Here is an 18,613-nt window from a genome sequence, read left to right as displayed (position 1 = left end):
GTGCCCAGCCGGAAAAATCAGAGAATACTGGACACTGCACGTGTCCAGTATTGTCTGATTTTTTTTTACCGGGCAGAGGGCTCAAATACCGGACTGTCCGGTAGGATACCAGGCACCTGGCAACCCTATCGGCCGGGTTAAGCCTCCTCTTTGCTTGGCTGCTGGGCTCAAACTGAGTTGGGAGCTCCCTCTCTTCTGCCCTTCTGTTTCCTGTGGGTGGGGTTGGGGTGCTCTGGCACTGCCCACCGAGAGGTCTTTAGGGGAACTTCCTCCTCCAGGTCATCGGGAGGCCATGCTGCCTCCTTATATAGGGATAGAATGGTGTCTGCTGACTCTGAACAGCCAGCCACAAGAACCATTACAGGAGCTCAGTGTGGAGCTGTTCGGTTGAGGAAGGCTTTGAAAGAGCACTTTCACAGTCAGCCACTGTAGTGTTCCCTTCTGGGCTTTGGTTTGGGTCTGGAGCTTTGAATGCTGTTAAGAATTGTGTGATGCTGCAGTATCTTTATAGCTGTGTCTAGATATGTGCTTGAATCCATGAATTGTGCTGTGCTCTACATGTACAAGAACTGGGTTCTCTGAGTACCACCATGTAATTTGCAGTATGTGTTGTGAATTAATGAAGGTAATTTTATTTCCAAAAAATAGAAAGGTATGAAGTGGCAAAAACAGTGCAGATGGACAAAGTACAAAAACTCAACTAGCAATGTGATACAAATTTAACAGAAATTAACAGAACTTTAAAACTGGAAAGGCACCAAACACAAATGTCATCCTGTGTGGTTGAAGCAATAACATTTTAGACTGTATTTCATCAGTATGAGTATAGGGCAATAGTATTAAACATTGGCACTATTTTCTCCACGTATTTGTGATCTTAGCTGATATCTCACTTCTGAGGGTAACGAGGAACAGAGAGCTCAGTTTAACTGATGTCCCAAAGCTGCCTGGGACCATATGCCACTAACATGTTTACTGAAATGGTGCCAGTCGAACTCATCAGGGAGTGGTGTGGGAAAATGTAATATAGTGCTACTGCTGGTCTCTGTTACATCTTTTTGCCTGCATCCCCTCTGCAATCTTTTCATAGATGTCCATATTTCTATGGCTGGTCCACAGCTGTACTTGCACAGCCTCTTCTTGCCACAGACCCAGAAGATCTAGTATCTCTTGTTTACTCCAGGCAGAAATGTGTACAGCATGGAGCTGGCATGGTTGCTTGGGCAGTTGCACACAACAAGGATTATCTGTTAAGTGTGCTCACAAAGCTGGACAATTAAAAATAAATTTAAAATACATGTTGAGAAGGTTAGCTTCCAGTCTCTGATTTCTGAGCAGTAGAATCTACAGTTATGACCATAGTGGTCACTGTTGCAAGGAATGGGGCATTGTGAGACAGCTGCTTGGAGTTCTGTTAGAGTTGATCCAAGTTGTGCATTGTCTGCAGGTCATACAGGTCTTGCACTGTGTTGAGCTCAAAAGACTGACCATCTCTCACTGTTGGGTATGAACACCTATGGATAGAGCCCTACCAATTTTGCAGCCAGAAAAAAAAAGTCATAGATTGTGAAACCTGCCCTGCCCCACCCTGTAAAATCTGATGTCTGGGGCTCCCAGCTGCTAATCTGGCTAGGCTGGGGAAGGACAGGAGGTATCCTTCCCTTACACTGCCACTCTTAGTGGGGAGATCAGACCCCTCACTTTTGCACTGGAGATGCCAGATATCTGAGCTTCCAGCTTCTGCCCCCCACCGTACCTGCTGCCGCTTTGGCCATGGAGCTCAGGGCTTTCTCCCCCAGTGGTTCCAGACGGGGCTGAGGTTTATGCTCCCAGTGACTAGCTGGGGAAACCTGGGCTCTGTCCCTTCTCCTCCCCCTACCCGTAGTTCCTGTGAGGTTCCAAGGACAGACTTCAGGGCTTCCTTCCCCAGTGGCTCCAGCTGGGGTTGGGGGCTTCTGCTCCTGACAAGTTACAGCTGGGACAGCCCAAGTTCTGGGCTTCTGCCTACCCCTGCCACTTCTGCTCCCAGATTGGGGCATAGAGCTCAGGGCTTCCTCCCACTAGTGGCTCTAGCTGGGTATTCTGGCAGCTGCTGCTGGGGCATCCTAGGCTTTAGGCTTCCCCTGCAGCTCCTCAGGGCCTCCAGCACAGGGCCACAAAGAGCCTGGTAGACCCCGTGACTCACATACTGCTTTTATCAAGGAAATAATTTTCAAGGAAGCTTTTAGCCCATTATCTCTACAGTGAGTCATCTTCGAAGGATTTTCATATAAACCTCCTTAATAGATTAACAGGCTCTTTGCTCTGAACCATTTGTTCCTAATTCATTCTGGAATATTAATACATTTGATCATTAGTAGTTAATCTGTTTACCAACAGTTGCTGTTCATTTACTCTCCATGTAACTGTCTCCGTTTTTAGCCTCAACAAGGATTTGACCTTGGACATCCTCTAGAGTAGTGGTCCCCACCGCCAAAACATCTGGGTTGGCCCCGCCCCTGGCGCACGGCACATGCGTGGTGCCGGCCCTGGGCTCAGGGCACGTGGATGGTCCCCACCCCCAGACATGCGGCGCATGCGTAGCCCCACCCCTGGAAGCACGGCACGTGAGCGGCCCCTCCCCCGGACACCCGGCATGTGAGTGGCCCCGCCCCTGGGCGCCCGGCAGCCACGAAAGGTTGGGGACCACTGCTCTAGAGTCATGTACTTAAGTATGTCAGTTCAGTTTAGTAGGGTCATGTACTCAGTTTAGTATGTCTCTGTCTGGTTGATGCCTAGATTCTCTTCCTTGGTGTTCTTCTTTTAAACCTGCAATCTCAATATTTCCCTTAATTGAAGGGAGTCTGCTGATCAACCACAGCGTTTTTCCTATGGTAAAGAGTCTATGGCATAGAGTGTGTATCTTGGCTCCTACCGTCATATCGGCTAAGTTTTCTCTGCTGCCTTTTTCCAACCATTTTTTTTTCAGGAAAAACAAACAAATAGCCCCGGGTATGTCTACACTACCCTCCTAGTTCGAACTAGGAGGGTAATGTATGCATACCGCACTTGCTAATGAAGCCCGGGATTTGAATTTCCCGGGCTTCATTAGCATAAGCGGGGAGCCGCCATTTTTAAATCCCCGCTGCTTCGAACCCCGTGTAGCGCGGCTACACGGGGCTCGAACTAGGTAGTTCGGACTAGGGTCCTATTCCGAACTACCGTTACTCCTCGTGAAACGAGGAGTACCGGTAGTTCGGAATAGGCACCCTAGTCCGAACTACCTAGTTCGAGCCCCGTGTAGCCGCGCTACACGGGGTTCGAAGCAGCGGGGATTTAAAAATGGCGGCTCCCCGCTTATGCTAATGAAGCCCGGGAAATTCAAATCCCGGGCTTCATTAGCAAGTGCGGTATGCATACATTACCCCGCTAGTTCGAACTAGCGGGGTAGTGTAGACATACCCCCAGAATCTCAAGGTTTAGAGAAGTATTTGGAGCACTGATTACATTTTCATAGTGCTGAGGAAACCTTAAAATGATTATATTTTAGACATGAGACAGCTTTGTGCTTGAGGAGCTCCAATAATCTAGACCAGGATAGGGAACCTTTTTTGGGATCAGGTGCTGCTGACCCATGGAAAAATCAGTTGGGGGCTGCACACAGTGAAGCCAGAAAAACCACACCAAACCCTCATTCATGTGTCCCTTGTTGAGAAGAAGAAAGACACTACCCACATTCCCCTCACACACCAGAGCCCAGTGGGGCCCAAGTTAGTAGATTTTGTGTGTTCTAGTCCCATAGTAGGCGTGGGCTCCCCAATGCCAGGAGGGGAGCACTGAGACTAGGGGACCAGATTCAGGCAAGCTGGGGACCGCATCCAGCCCTTAGGCCTGAGGTTTCCCACTCCTGATCTAGACACTGGGTTGATCTTCCCCTTCTGCATAAACAGATAGCCCCACCAATTAGCTTCTAAAAGATTTTTGGTGCTGAGCTGACCAATTAGTAAACTATCTTATCTCCTCCACAGTGTGTTTTCTGCCTTCCAAAGGATTGGCTACAAGATGTCTTCTGGAGCTAAAGGCTTGCCATGTGAAGCAGGAATAATCCCAGTGGTAGTGAATCCATTGTGACCCTCTCTCTTTTGGGAGCAGAGAGATTCATTTAAAATCTCCTTGCCAGGCATGAGGTTGCGTGGAGGGGATGGCAGAGTTCCATTTGATCCTGCGGCCTGATAGTGACCTGGAGGTATAGTAAGAAGGACCAGGAGACACTTCCCTCATCCAGCCCTACCCTGAACTTCTTGTCAGGCTCATGAATTTAGCCTTCACAGAAGCCAGGTCAGAAAGAAGCTCCTCTTTGTTCCCAAAAGTGGGCTTAGACTGATGGGACTCCCCACATTGGCAAGCCTTCTCCTCAGTGGAAAAGGTTTGTTCTTTAGAAGGCTGTTTCCTTTCTTGTCTCCCTTGCCCCTTTCCGCTGGACTATCAGGGTATGTCTAGATTACATGCCTCTGCCAACAGCTCCATTACGCCTCGTGAAACGAGGTTTACAGGAGCGGTCAACAAAGGCTTCCCTTGTCTACCGATCCGCATCTTGACTGCCGCTCTGTGCTGACGATCAGCTGAGCCGGCACAGTGCAGTGGCCATGTTTATTTTAATGAAGCCAGGAATATTTAAATCCCGGCTTCATTGACTATGTCGGGTAGCCTGTTTTATATGCCTCTATCAGCAGAGGCATGTAATCTAGACATACCCTCTGAGGGCAGTATTGCAGGAGCAGATTGGGGCACAGTCAGGAGCTCTCTTTGCATATCTACTGTACTGCATTCCTTTTTCCTGGATCTGTCAGTTAGGGATGTAAAATCCTATTTAATTGGTTACATGTTAGGTTTAACCGGTTAACTGATTAAACGGGGGTGGAGGTGGAGGTGTGCAGCAGCCCCCCACACCAAGGGCAGGGGTTGCTCCAGCCCAGCTGCTTCTGGCCCTGGGCTGGAAGCCAGCAGTCCCATGAAGATGGAGCAGCCCTCCGCTCACAGAGGGCTGCAGGCTGCTCCTGGGTAACGGTTAACTCTTACCCACTAAGCATCACTCATTAAGGGTGATGCTTACTGTGTAACTGGTTACCCATTCACATCCCTGTATTCATCCTAAGTGATCCATGTGTGAGTTGCTCTCCATTCACATACCCACCAAGCCCTCTAGAGCTTAGAGTGTTCATCCTCTAAGCTCTAGAGGGCTTGGTGGCTATGTGAATGGGTATGTCCTTAGAGGAGGACAAAGACAAGGACCAGAGGAGTAAGGGAACTAAAGAAATTGTTATACCAGCTCAGTATTATACTAAGCTATTATTTGTAGGGCTCTAAATTAAAACAATAAATCACAATTGTGAGATTAAAAAAAGTCGTGATTAATCACAGTTTTATTTGCATTGTTACACAAGACAGGAATACCAATTTGCTCACTTTATATTATTTTTTTAATTATAAATACTTGCATTATAAAAAAGAAGATAGACTTCCTCACAGCTGCTTTGGACTCCATAACCTTCAGAGTCTACCTGTCCATGGAAAGATTCCATAGTATGTCTAGTCTGACCGCTACAAAACAGCAGAGCCTGATGATAATAGTAAGGATCTGCTTACAACCCCTGAGCCACATGTTGGTTTCCATGTTTGTCGCTCCTCAAATGAAATCACCTCAGGTGCCTTCAAATGTGACTAAGGACTGTGTACACCCCAAACAAACAGTCTCTCCAAGTGCATCAGAGTACTTCTGAACTATCTCAGGCGATGGAAGGACCCCCTTAAAGTCTTCATATCCCTTTTTTGAGATGGGGGCTTACTTCCAAGGGGCAATAGCCCAGGACAATTGGTCCACACAAGCGGTCCACACAAGAGGCCACACTCCACATCAACATCTCAAAGCTACATGTTTGATACGCATGTCAACTCTTCCATCACAACACAGTGGCTGTGTCTACACTGGGCCACTTATTCCGGAAAATCAGCCGCTTTTCCGGAATAAGCTGCGAGCTGTCTACACTGGCCCTTGAATTTCCGGAAAAGCAACGACGCTCTACTGTACAAAATCAGCCGCTATTCCGGAAAAACTATTCTGCTCCCACTCGGGCATAAGTCCTTATTCTGGAACACTGTTCCGGAAAAGGGCCAGTGTAGACAGCCCAGTAGTCTTTTCCGGAAAAAAGCCCCGATCGCGAAAATGGCGATCGGGGCTCTTTTCTGGAAAAGCGCGTCTACATTGGCCACAGACGCTTTTCTGGAAAAAGGGCTTTTCCGGAAAAGCAGCCTGCCAATGTAGACACTCCTTTTCTGGAAAAACTGAAAACGGAATAGTATTCCATTTTAAGCATTTCCGGAAATTCATGCCAGTGTAGACACAGCCATAGGGTCACATCCTTCATTGCATCCACAGGATGCTAAGGAGTCATTGATTAAGAACATGTAATGGCTTCCTAATACCTCCACAATGGGTTTGACCACAGAAAGAGTATTTTGAATAGGTCTTAATTTATTATCTGGGAATATCAGTTTACTTGATTGCTATTAAGCATTCAAGAAGGTAACGACCAATAGGATGAATCCTTTGCCTTGTGATTTTTGTGTTTGTAAATTGTGAACAAATATTTAACTCTGCCTGCATCATACTTAAGGTTACATCCTCTCAGCACTGGGACATGGCCCTAGAGAGAATACACATATTACAGAAAGATGCATCTGCTTCCTATTATCAGAGCAGACCACACCAAGCACAGATCTCGGGGTGTGTCTAAACTACATGGCTCCGTCGACGGAGCCATGTAGATTAGGCTGATCGGAAGAGGGAAATGAAGCCTCAATTTAAATAATCGTGGCTTCATTTAAATTTAAATGGCTGCCGCACTCTGCTGGCCAGCTGATGATCAGCTGTTTGTCGGCAGATCGGCGCAGTCTGGACGTGCTGTGGTCGACAAGGAAGCCTTTGTCAACCAGCACAGGTAAACCTGGTTTCACGAGGCATACCTGCGCCAGTCGACAAAGGCTTCCTTGTCGATCGCGGCGCATCCACACTGCCCCTATCCGCCGACAAACAGCTGATCATCAACTGGTCAGCAGAGTGTGGCAGCCATTTAAATTTAAATGAAGCCGCGATTATTTAAATCGGGGCTTCATTTTCCTCTGCCGATCAGCCTAATCTACATGGCTCCGTCGACGGAGCCATGTAGTTTAGACACGCCCTTGATGTATAATATATGTATATATAAAAATCACTAGCTGAATTTCATAATATCAGCTCTATCCCAGTTCTGTACATAATTCCCATAGCAAAAAACAAATTCTTACTTTACTAATAGAACTTTTTTTTTACCCTACTTTGTGAGTCTATGCTACCATTAAATACAGATGCAGCAGTTCTTTTGAGAGAGGCCATATTTTAAGACATATGCTAAATAAGTTTTCTGTCTGTATATAAAATCTCTGATTTTTAAGTATGTGCATCATAGTTTTCATTCCAGAAATTACCAGAATATCCTTCTTGGCGCCTTAATTTACTCATAGCAGGGCACACAGGACACAGCCATGCCTCAGCCCTGCCGTACACCTAAATGCTTTTTTCTGTACACTTTCTCTTGTTGCTGAGTATCTCTGACAAAAGTCCTGCAGTCGCACTGACGTTCTTCACTATAAAGTATCAGAGGGGTAGCCGTGTTAGTCTGAATCTGCAAAAGCGACGAGGAGTCCTGTGGCACCTTATAGACTAACTGAAGTGTAGGAGCATAAGCTTTCGTGGGCAAAGACCCACTTCATGCATCTGACGAAGTGGGTCTTTGCCCACGAAAGCTTATGCTCCTACACTTCAGTTAGTCTATAAGGTGCCACAGGACTCCTCGTCGCTTCACTATAAATTCATTCTTTTTCCTCTAAGTTCTGCGTCTTTAGCCAAACAACTTTTTTCTCCTCTTACTGACTCTTGCAACTGCAATCCCAACTGCTTCTTCACATTTGTCTCTTAAACTTCTCCTCTCCTGTTCCCTGCTCACTTTCAGAAAAAAATCTTTAGTATCCCTTTGGAGAAAAAAAATCAGTAAGATCCTCTCTCCACTCCACTTTTTTTCCACTGTACTCATAGTGTGCTCCTGTCACTGATGGCCTGCTCTTCTAACTCTTCTTTCTGCCCAAGTGACCTTATCTCCTCTCTTCTTGTAATCTTTCCAAACACTGCTCTTATCTCTCTTGGCCTCTATCCTCTCCACTGTCACTGATCTTGCTTAAGTCTCTCATGAGCTCTTTTTGGTCAGATTTCATGGGCTGTACCATGTTTTTACCTTCCTTGACCTCTGGCTTTTGATACCATTGTCTGCTCTCTGCATCTTTAAATTTTGTCATCTGTTAGCTTTCATAGTTCTGTCCTCTCATAGATTTCCTCTTACCTCTCTTGATTGCTCTTTCAGAGTCTCATTTGGTGGGTCATTTTCCTACCTTCCCTCCCCCCCCCCCCCTTTATCCATCTAAAGGTGACCCTCAAAGCTTTGTCCTTAGGGAGACAGGAAGAGCCTATCTCTATTTGCACTTAACTGCAGGCCTGGTTTTAACTACCCTCTTTGTGTGATGATGTGCAAATCTACAGTTCTACTGATGAATTATATCCCTACCCTGTCTTTCTGACATCTTTTTGGATGTTCAATCAGCCCCTGAATGGAAACATGTCCAAAACAAGTTCTCAAGCTTTTTCCAATCTCTCTTCTATCCACACTTTTGCCATCATTGTGGACAGTAGAACCACCATTCTCACTTGGGCATGTATCTTGAGTGACAACTTTGATTTAGCCTTTTTTCTTCCTTTTTTAGCAGATCCCAATACAATTTTATGTATCTGGTGCATGTGCCAGAATAAATAATTTTAAAAATAAACACTTTCTGATAATATAGTATATTAAACAATTAAAAGTAACTGGTAATACATAATGCCATTTGTTACAATAAACCTCTGAAACTGTTGAGCTTTTTTGGGAGGAGGGGTAGGAAATATTCCTGTGGTAGGGTAAAACTTATCTGAGAAGTGCTAGGTGAACCTCTTTTTGGTTTGAAATATGTATTTGTTGGCGTGGATAATCATGCAGGAATTTACTCCCTGTTCTAGAGGTCCATACTCTACACATTATTGTTTTGTTATTAGTCTTAAATGGAAAGATTGTGTTTATGAACAGCATTGCTTTTATTGAGATGCTGACTTAAAAGCCAGGAATCATGACATATGGAACATTTTTACTTATTCATCAGTAACAGTTAAATACTTCTTTTATCTTAGAACCTGATGACCACCTAACAGTAGCGCAATCACTGAAGAAGGAATTTGACAACCCTGACACTGCAGACTTGAAGTTTCTAGTGGATGGAAAATATATTCATGTTCACAAAGTCCTTCTAAAAATTAGGTAAGGAATATCAACAACACTTTAGTCATGTTGAGTAGTTGTTAGTTAATGCTGTTGATGTATGGTTCCTTTGCTGTTTGATTATGAGCAGGCTGTATGCTGAAAACTACCTGCTTTTCAAAGTATTAGTCTATTTTTCTCCTCCCCTTCTTTTGGGTCCAGAAATTTCATAGCATACTGCCTTCTCCTACTGCCTTTATTCTTTATTTGTTCTCCTTCAGTATGGCTTCCACCCTTTTCACCATGTCTAATTTATCCTGACCAAGATTGTAGTGACCTTTTCCTTGCTAGGTAAAAGTAATGCTTATCTGTCTTCTCTCTCTGCTGCCTTCTACATAGTTGATCATTTTCTCCTCCTTTCCTTTCTTGACTTCCACACCTCGGGCTGTCCTTCATAAGGACTTTTTTTGCACCTGTATTGGTAGCTGTGCATCTTCCCCTCTCATGTCGGTGTTCATGTTTTTCGGGTTTCTCTCCTTGGTCCCTACTATCCTCTATTTCCAGGTGACAGCATCATCACCTGCAATTGTTTCAACTGCTGCTTCTCTGATTGCTTCCTAAATGTGCATTTCTACTTCTGACCTACTCTGTCCAATCTCACATTCCGTGTTTTACTTACTACTTTGACTGACTAAGTGAGCCTGAATTTCAGACTGACCTCCCTTTTAGTGCTCACAACTATTTGCAAGATAATATCACTTTCTAGTCTTACTGATTGATATGCAGATATTATTAAGTTATATAATCCATTACATGGGTCTTCATGTTATTATTAGAACAGAATTTCATACATTATTATTTGTATAAGCAAAAATCATAGCAAATGTTTAGAATATCTCCAAAACTGGTCATGCAATAGGTCAGTGGCAAAACAACATAGAATCCAGATCTCCTGACTCCGAGTCTAGTATCCTGTTCACTTTGTCCATACTGCTTCTCATCCCCCCGCCACTCGCTTGCTAACTCTTTTTTGCTTCACCCTCTTCAATTGTAGTGGCTGAACTTCCCTTGTCCGGCATCCTCGGGACCTGAATGGTCCCAAACAAGGGAATTTGCAGGACCAGGGGAGGTCAGGCATCCGGGCTCTCCTGGGGCTTCCCTCCTGGCAGCTGCTCCGGGAGAACCCGGAGACCTGACCTCCTCTGACTCACCTGCCTGAGTCTGCTGCCCCCTGCCATCTCGTGGACCTCAGCTCCCTGCCTCCAGCCCTGCACATCTGCTCCCAAGGGTCCCCAGCCCCGCATACGGCGCTGGCAGCTGCTCCCAGGGCTCTCTACCCCCAGGTCACTGCCCCTGCAGGCTGCCACCGACCAAACCAGCTCCGCTCCCAGCTCTCTCAACCTCTGTGGCTGGGACTCTCTGGTCTAGCAACTTCGAAGGTCCTGCTGGACCCAGGATGTTGCCAGACTAGGGATCTCAGATGAGAGAGGTTGAACCTGTACAATAATTTTCCGCTTCCTGACCTTGTACCTCCTCTGTCAGAACTTTCCTCTTGCCTTGATTACCATCATCTCTTCTCCACCTTCCCTCTTGTCATCTTGAATCTTTCACTGATTTTTTATGTTACTGCATCAGATTCAAGCTCCTCATTCTCATCATAATTAATCTTGCCACAATTTACATCTTAGCTCTCATTTCCTATTACTGCCTACTGAACCTTCTCTCCATGTGCTCCCTTCATTTCCCACACTCTGATACACACGTTCATTCTACCGTCTTTGCTTGGAATGGTTTGTTCTTCTTCGAGGTATGATGTCCATACAGATTTCACTCTAGGTATGCAGGTGGGATCAGATTCCTTTGAAAGGCATGTCTGCGGGGGCTGCAATGCTGCATATCTTTGCATTCCAGGGTGTCTGCTCAGCTACCAGTTCTTTCTTTCTACCTGTGATTGTGGGATGGAAAGCCTTCAATCCCCATGTGCCTTGAATATTTGACACATCTTGCTTTAGGAAGTGTTTTCATGAAAAGTAGTTGTTACAATCTTTTTAAATTCTTTGTAGATTTTAAAAAAATAATTACCTTTTCTCTCTCCACTTCCAGGCTCAAGATAACTACTTGTTAGTCTCGTAGAGTGGAATCTGTGTGGACAATTACTTGAGTGAGAAAGAACAGTTATCCTACAGTAACTGTGGTCCTTCGAGAGGTGTTGTTCACACAGACTCCCTGACCACCCTCCATCCCTGTTAATCACGGTCCTGTTCTTGCTATTGTTACTTGTGAAGGAACTGAGTGATGGTTGAGGCCACCTCATCTCCTTATGTCGCCGGCTATGGTGGTCATGAGGTAGGGTTGCCAACTTTCCAGCTAAACAAAACCAAATGCTCTTGCCCCGGCCCTTCTTGAATGGTCTACCCGACACAGTCCATTCCCCTCTCTCTCACTCACTCGCTCATTTTCACTCGACGGGGGAGAGTTTTTGCCTAGCTATTCAGTTGAAAATTGGACACCTGCACACCCTATCATGAGAGCACATAGGGTAGTGGACACTGCTGTTCAAAAGAATTTGGTATGACACACGATGGGTACATGCACAGATAAAGTGGAGTATATGGACCTCACCAGGGGTTCTCAACCTTTCCAAACTACTGTGCCATTTTCAAGAGTCTGAAGTCTAAGCCCCACCGTTTGGAGAGTAAACCTGATTCTCCACTACCCTGGGAGATGCATGTGGGACCCATGTGGAATGGGACCCCAGGCAGTTGCTTTGTTTGCCACCCCCTAATGCTGGCTTTATATTTGTGACATCCTCCCAAACCTATGCTCCCAGGTTGAGAAATACTGATCTAGATGAGTTGAGGTGCCCCCTGGAAGACCTGTCCATATCCCATACTGAATTACACAAAAACCTCACAATTACTGTAGTTCTTTTATCTGTCTAGCACCCTCCTTAAATTCTTCTCTAAATTCCATATCTTTCAAATATTGATACTATTTTGTTCTTTTTGCTAGATAACCTGTCCCTGTCTTTCCTTACCTTAACTATTCTTATATTCTCGCTTTTCCAATATTAGTTTGTAAATCCTTTGGGGTGAGAACTGTGTCTTACCCATAAAGCTTGTTTACATTTATGACACTGTATAAGTGATTTCCATTAGCAATAGGGTCAGACAGGTGGTCAATTAAATTGCAATGTTCAGGTGCCAAGCTATTGGCATCTTGTCTAGAAATGAAACCTATTAAAGTAACTGCTTTTGAATTGGCCTAATGGAGGTGTTACACAAGGACCTGAATTTGACTCCCACGCTTGTTCTCAAGCTTCTGGAATAGTAGGCACTTTATGAAAAGTGAGGGATAAAACAGCTCATTTTACCTTCTGTCGTCTCACTCTTGTTGGAGACATAATACAAGAGTCCCCTGCTTTACGATGGCCTGATTTATGACCCCTCACGCTTATGACCTTTTCCCGTAAGTGGCCGAAATCCCCTGGCTTACCTCCTCAGCCCTGCCTTTGCGACAGCATATGACGCCTGTTGTAAATGTGGGCTCAAGTTATGATGCTCCCAACTTGCGACACTGTCCCCAGGGGCAAATCAGGGACAATCTGTAACCAGTTCTGGAGAGAGCTGCTCTTAGTTTTTTTCTCTCCTAGTGAAAAGACGCTGTTTTTTCATAAGGAGCTTTTGCTAGTCCCTTTAAAAGATGCAGCAGGCACTTCCGCCTTTCCAAATTCCTGACTTTTAGCTAGTGGAGAATAACTAATGGCTCTACTCATATTCTCCTCCATTGTTACCCACCTACCTTGTCTCAGGAAACAAAGGTGCAGGATTTTGGCTGCCCCATTAACCCTTTGCTCCTGTACAACAATGCAAGAGAAACCAAATTATAACTCCTGAGTACTGTATTCATTTGTATTTTATGTTTATATATTTTCTTGACACAAAAAGTGAGTAGCAAAGCAAAATATATAGAGATGGCTTTATCAAAGTGCTATACATTGTATTTTGTATCTTCCTGTTTGATATAGACACCTATTAATTTATCAAACAACTGTTCACCATGTGTGTCTTATTTTTGTTTGTCAGATGTGAGCATTTTCGTTCTATATTAAGTAACGCTGATGATGAAATTATAGAAATGAGTGAATTCTCTTATCAAGTTTATCGAGCTTTCCTGGAATATCTGTATACAGACAGCATCAGTCTCCCTCCTGAGGATGCAATAGGTAATTGGCATGAATTCAAATAATCTCTGGGAAGGAATTCAGTTTGTTTTTAAGGGTTCTAGAAAGATGAGGACTGATCATGTTCATTGTTATTTTACTACTGTTTATACCTTCTTTTATACTCCAGTGTATGTACATGAATGAGGTGATCCATGCAGCAGTGAATCATGTGCAGGAAGAGAAGTCAGCAAAGATGCAGTGGGAGAGGAGGACAAAATGAATGGGTGGGGATGATAAAACATATTATAAACAGTTTTTAAAAGACCCTTATACCTTAATGTTACCTTTGCATTTGATGTAGTTGCACAGAGATTATTTGACCACAAGTGGGAAGGCAGCTGGTTTAAATGATGACTGAAAAGAGGAGAGATGGTTCACTAAGTAATCTCTTTGTTAAAATGTGATGCAAACTATGAAAGAGAGGGAGAATTTGTGTGTTAATAAGTCTGTACTCTTCAATTTGCATAAAGCCTTTTTGGAGGTTTTGTATAAAAGTGTGTCATTGATCATAAAGAAACAAACTGATACATCTGAAATACAAGTTTATATGGCTTTCATTAATACAACTAGATATCTGAATTTTCAATCTAATTTTCAACAGGGCTGCTAGATTTGGCAACATTTTATAGAGAAAATAGATTGAAAAAGCTTTGCCAGCAAACTATCAAACAAGGCATATGTGAAGAGAATGCAATTGCTCTTCTTTCAGCTGCAGTCAAATATGAAGCTGAGGTATGGAAAACTTTTATATATAGTAGAAGTTTTTTAGAGAGATAATTGTCTTTCTGAGACACAAAACTATTTAATCCATTATTGCAACTAATAGACCTCACCCATGAATATTTTAATCAACTTTTCTGGTTTCACTAAGCATGCACATGTCCCCTTTCAGTCCCTACAAATGTAGCTGCTAATGTCATCTTCCATGCCTACTGACTCGATTGGGTCAGTCTCTTCTTTGAATTTTTCCACTGTCTCCTCATCTGCTCTGGCACGAACTTTAAGCCTCGCGTTACTACTTAATACATAACTTTGCAGGTGAGTTTTGCATCATGTTCTGACCATGTTCTGCCAACATGCCACATCTTCACCATCCATTTGTCAACTTTTCACACAGTCCTCTGTCACCTTCACATGGACCCTTACACAGGGTGTGACCTCCTTAGGCTATCTCGTAAGACCCTTCTCTATTTATATTAAAGCCTCTTTCAAATATTGACCTTTGCTGTGCTGCTTACAGTGAATCATGTTGACATGTAACAATTGGCTATTGTTCAATTTCCCCATTCTGTGTGTTCTCATTTACTATTCTTGAATTGTGAACAGGTAACATCATTCTGGAATGTCTGGAAAGCACCAAACATGTAATGGGCACGACTTAATCTGTTTGAAAATAAGCTAATATTTTATATTATGAAAGAAGTTTGCTTTTTCTTAATTTTTGAGTACTACCTTGTCTGTACAATATCTGCAGTTTGGTGTTTACAGTATATCTGAATTTTAGACTTAATATATCAATTCAGCCTGCCCAACTAATGAAGGACTGCCTTTAATTCCCACAAATACTAACATGAGTTTAGTGTATGCATTGAGATTATGGGCTAAATTGGTTACTGGCCAAAACAGCTGCCATTAATTACAGTATAATAGCAGTCTGCTTAATCCAGTGGTGAATTTGACCCAACTGGTTGGTAGGGAACCACGCACATGTGAGTAAATGTGACCAAAATATTCACTCGTGCTGATATCTTGGTTTATTACGTGGAAAAACAGTGAAATCTATCATCCTGGCAGGTTTTTATCATTTAAAGCTTTATTCTTATTATTTAATAGCCAAGTCACATTGGGAGACCCAAAGCATGGGCGCTGAACTGAGATCTTTTAAAATGTGTATTTGTTTTGTTTAAGTTTGCATTTCTGAAAAAGCCTGTAGGGAGGGATTTAAATTAGGAGAATGTTCATTCCTGGCAGAGCTGGAATGGTGGGCTAATTCCATGGATAGAGGGCACTGAGGGAAGTAGAAAAAAAGGAGTCAAAACTATCATCATTGATTATATTAGTGTGACAGGATAAAAAAAATGAGATGTAAATTGGGATGCATTTTGCAGGACTTGAATATGAAGAAGCAAGAAGTTTAAATTTAAAATGGAGGGATTGGAAGAAGAGGGTGATATGATCAGATTTAAAAAGATACTTCTGGCTGGAGGCAGAACAATATTAGGAGACAGACAAGATGGAATTAAGTAATCCAAGCAGATGATGACCAAGGCATTAATAGTTGTAACAGTAGGGACAAAAAGGAAGGGTTGGATTTTCAGTGTTGTGGAAACAAAAGTAAAAGATACTGTGGTATGGAGGAGCACAGCAACTTTTACTCTTGATTGTCTGCTTTGACTAAAAACCTGCCTCACCTTAAATATTTTCTACGTCTTTAATTCTACTTGTCAACATCAGAATAGGTTTTGATCTCCCTGTGTTACTTGGAACTGTTACAAGTGCCATTAGAGTGATGCAACATATAAAACTAGCCTAGACAAAAACACTTGTGAATATATTGTAGGAAGCAGGCATTTATGGGGTTGGATTGGATGATCTAATGCATGTTTTTCAGAGCTACCTTCTGTGATTCATAGCTTTAATAAGCCACTGTAATATTCTTGTATTGTCCTTTAGTATAGCTATTGATTATAAAATGAAAGAGGCAGCACTGTTAAAACTGCAGAAATAGTGAAGGTATAGGATAACTGCAAATACTGTAGTTGGTAAGAATACAAGGGGCAGAAATGTAAAACATGGAATTTCCCTTTAGGAATCATCACTTCATAAAATAAATCTACGTGCAGCAGTTGGAAAAGATACCATTGTTCAATTTTTAATTTATTTTTACTTTATGCAGTCAGCACAAGAAAAAGATGGTAATGTACTGTATTTCTCAGCCCTTATATTAAAAACAAATTGATTCAGTTGACTTTACAAAAGATAAATGCATCCAGAAGTGAGTCATAAAGAGGAAACCTTTGAAAATTGTCAAATACTTGCTGGTATCTTGTGTATTTATTTACAGAAGTAGTTCTCTGCAATTTCTATTTTTATAGCACATTTCTAATGTATCCTGGGCTGGATTGAAGATTAATTAGCTGTTATTTATACTACATAATGAAAGTTACGATTTCCAAACCAGCAGAATTGCTAAACATTACTTGACTGGCCAGTGAAAAGTTGTTTTGATTTTTTTCCAGTATATCAGGGAATCAATCTCCCTTAATTTTCTTTTAGATAAAGAATGTAGTATAATCCATAATTGCCCAGGCTCTAGCAGTAGAATTCCTGGAATATAATGAAATCTAAGTTATCGTTACATTTCCTGTGAACACCCTTCCCTCCTACCCCCTGCCACTTTCTTCTGTGTTTTTTCTGTTTTCTGTTCTTCCTTTTTTTGTTGCTGTTGTGTCGTCCACCACACATGCTTTTGTGGTTCCACCTTTTTCCTCTGGGCATTTTTTTCACTTCACTCCCCTTTTAAAATCACTTTTGTAACTGTTAGTCTCCTTTTTTGACGTTAATTTCATCTCTGCAGAGGCAGCAGGCTAGTAGCATTTAACCCATGGAAGGGACTCGAAAGGGAAATTAAGTCTTTTCATAGGTTCTGCTCTTCCCTCCTGCCCCCTGTGCATTATTTGTGTGTTTCACACTGACAAGTGATATATTTTTTTTTTCAACAAGCAAACAAAGAGGTTGCAAATTGTGGCTCATGCAGTCAAATGTTGCCTGCAGCTAACTATCTGTAATGTGCTTGTTGCAAATGATAGGTTCCTTCCTTTTCTTTCTGCAGAAGTTGTTTATACAGGCAGCAAAGAAGTTGTTTATATAGGCAGTTGTTTATACAAGCAGCAAAGAGGACTGGCTCAGTGCAGAGAGATGAAATCCTGCTAGTCCATGGGCAGCGAGTTATATGGGCTCGTGGTGCCCATGCTCCAGCAATATTCAGAGCCGGGGGCCCTGCTCCAGCAATATTTGGAGCTGGGTCTCTCCCCCAGTCCTGCCTGGAGCAGGCCCCGACCCCCACCTGCCAGCCCCCCCGGCCCCAGACTGTCTCTGCCGTGAGCAGTTTTCAGTCAGCTCCCCCTTGCCGGCATGCACTGCCGGCTGCCGCTGCCGCCATGCGTGGCGTTTCCAGGTGACCGGGGAGATGCCCGGGTGTGACGTGACATCATGGCCCAGGACTTTAAAACTGCTCGGCGCGGTGTTGTGCCGCGCGGCCTAGTTCCCGTTCGGAGTCGGGGACTTCTGGGGCCCGAGTGCAGACTCCGGCCCCGCAAAGTGGAAGGCAGAAAGGAGGGGAGGGGGAAAAACTAGGGGGAAGGGGCTTGTGTGGAGTGGGAGAGGTTGGGAGAGGAAGGCACCAAGGGACAGCCTGGAGGAGAGACAAATGTCAGGGGACCAAGTGCAGATAATGAGGAAAAGGGCAGGAGGGGAGGTGTCAGTGGCAGGGGGAACAGGGTGATGCTGGGAGAGGAGAGAGTAAGGCATTGGGGTCTAGAGGGGGGAGAGGGAGGTGCTGAGAGAAGGCTTGAAAGAAGGGGTGGTCATGAGAAAGGGGGGATGGAGCAAGTCGTGTGAGGGCACAGGGGGCATGAGGGGAATGGGGGCAGAGAGTGGTGAGGGGGTGGGAATCAGGGAAAAAGGGGCAGGGGCAGTAAGGGAAGGGGGAGGCACCAGGAGATTGTGGGGGTAAGGGAAGGTGCAGGTGCCAGGGGATTCTGGGGGTGAAGCAGAAGGGCAGACACCTGCAGGGGAGGGACCAGCACCAGAGGAGAGAGGCAGGGCAGGTGTGCAGAGGGAGGTGTTAGAAGAGGGGATGAGGAGGGGTAGCTCACATGAGCAGAGTGGGGCTATTGGAGGATTGGGCACAGGGGGGAGAGAAGTGCTGGTGGAGGGGGGCAGGTCGCAGGAGGGCTGAGGGCAGTGAGAAGGGCAGGAGTTAGGAGAGCAGAGGAGGGTGAGGAGTTGGGGGGCAGCAGGCACCAGGGGA

The 18,613-nt window shown here is 44.2% G+C and overlaps 1 protein-coding gene across 5 annotated transcripts in view; it reads left to right on the top strand.

The window, feature by feature from the left end:
- LOC102446047 (RCC1 and BTB domain-containing protein 2) overlaps nt 1-18,613 on the top strand; it is a 52,306-nt gene that overhangs the window by 31,101 nt on the left and 2,592 nt on the right. For 2 of the 5 annotated variants that reach the window (XM_075919041.1, XM_006122972.4), the window contains exons 10-12: nt 9,290-9,416; nt 13,442-13,581; nt 14,183-14,313. In XM_075919041.1, the coding sequence (XP_075775156.1) occupies nt 9,290-9,416; nt 13,442-13,581; nt 14,183-14,313 (398 nt within the window). The other 3 variants (XM_075919042.1, XR_012900669.1, XM_075919043.1) reach the window with 3 other exon arrangements.

This window comes from Pelodiscus sinensis, chromosome 1 (genome assembly GCF_049634645.1).
Source record: "Pelodiscus sinensis isolate JC-2024 chromosome 1, ASM4963464v1, whole genome shotgun sequence".
In the NCBI taxonomy this organism is placed as follows: Eukaryota; Metazoa; Chordata; order Testudines; family Trionychidae; genus Pelodiscus; species Pelodiscus sinensis.
This window is presented reverse-complemented; position numbering and strand designations above follow the sequence as displayed.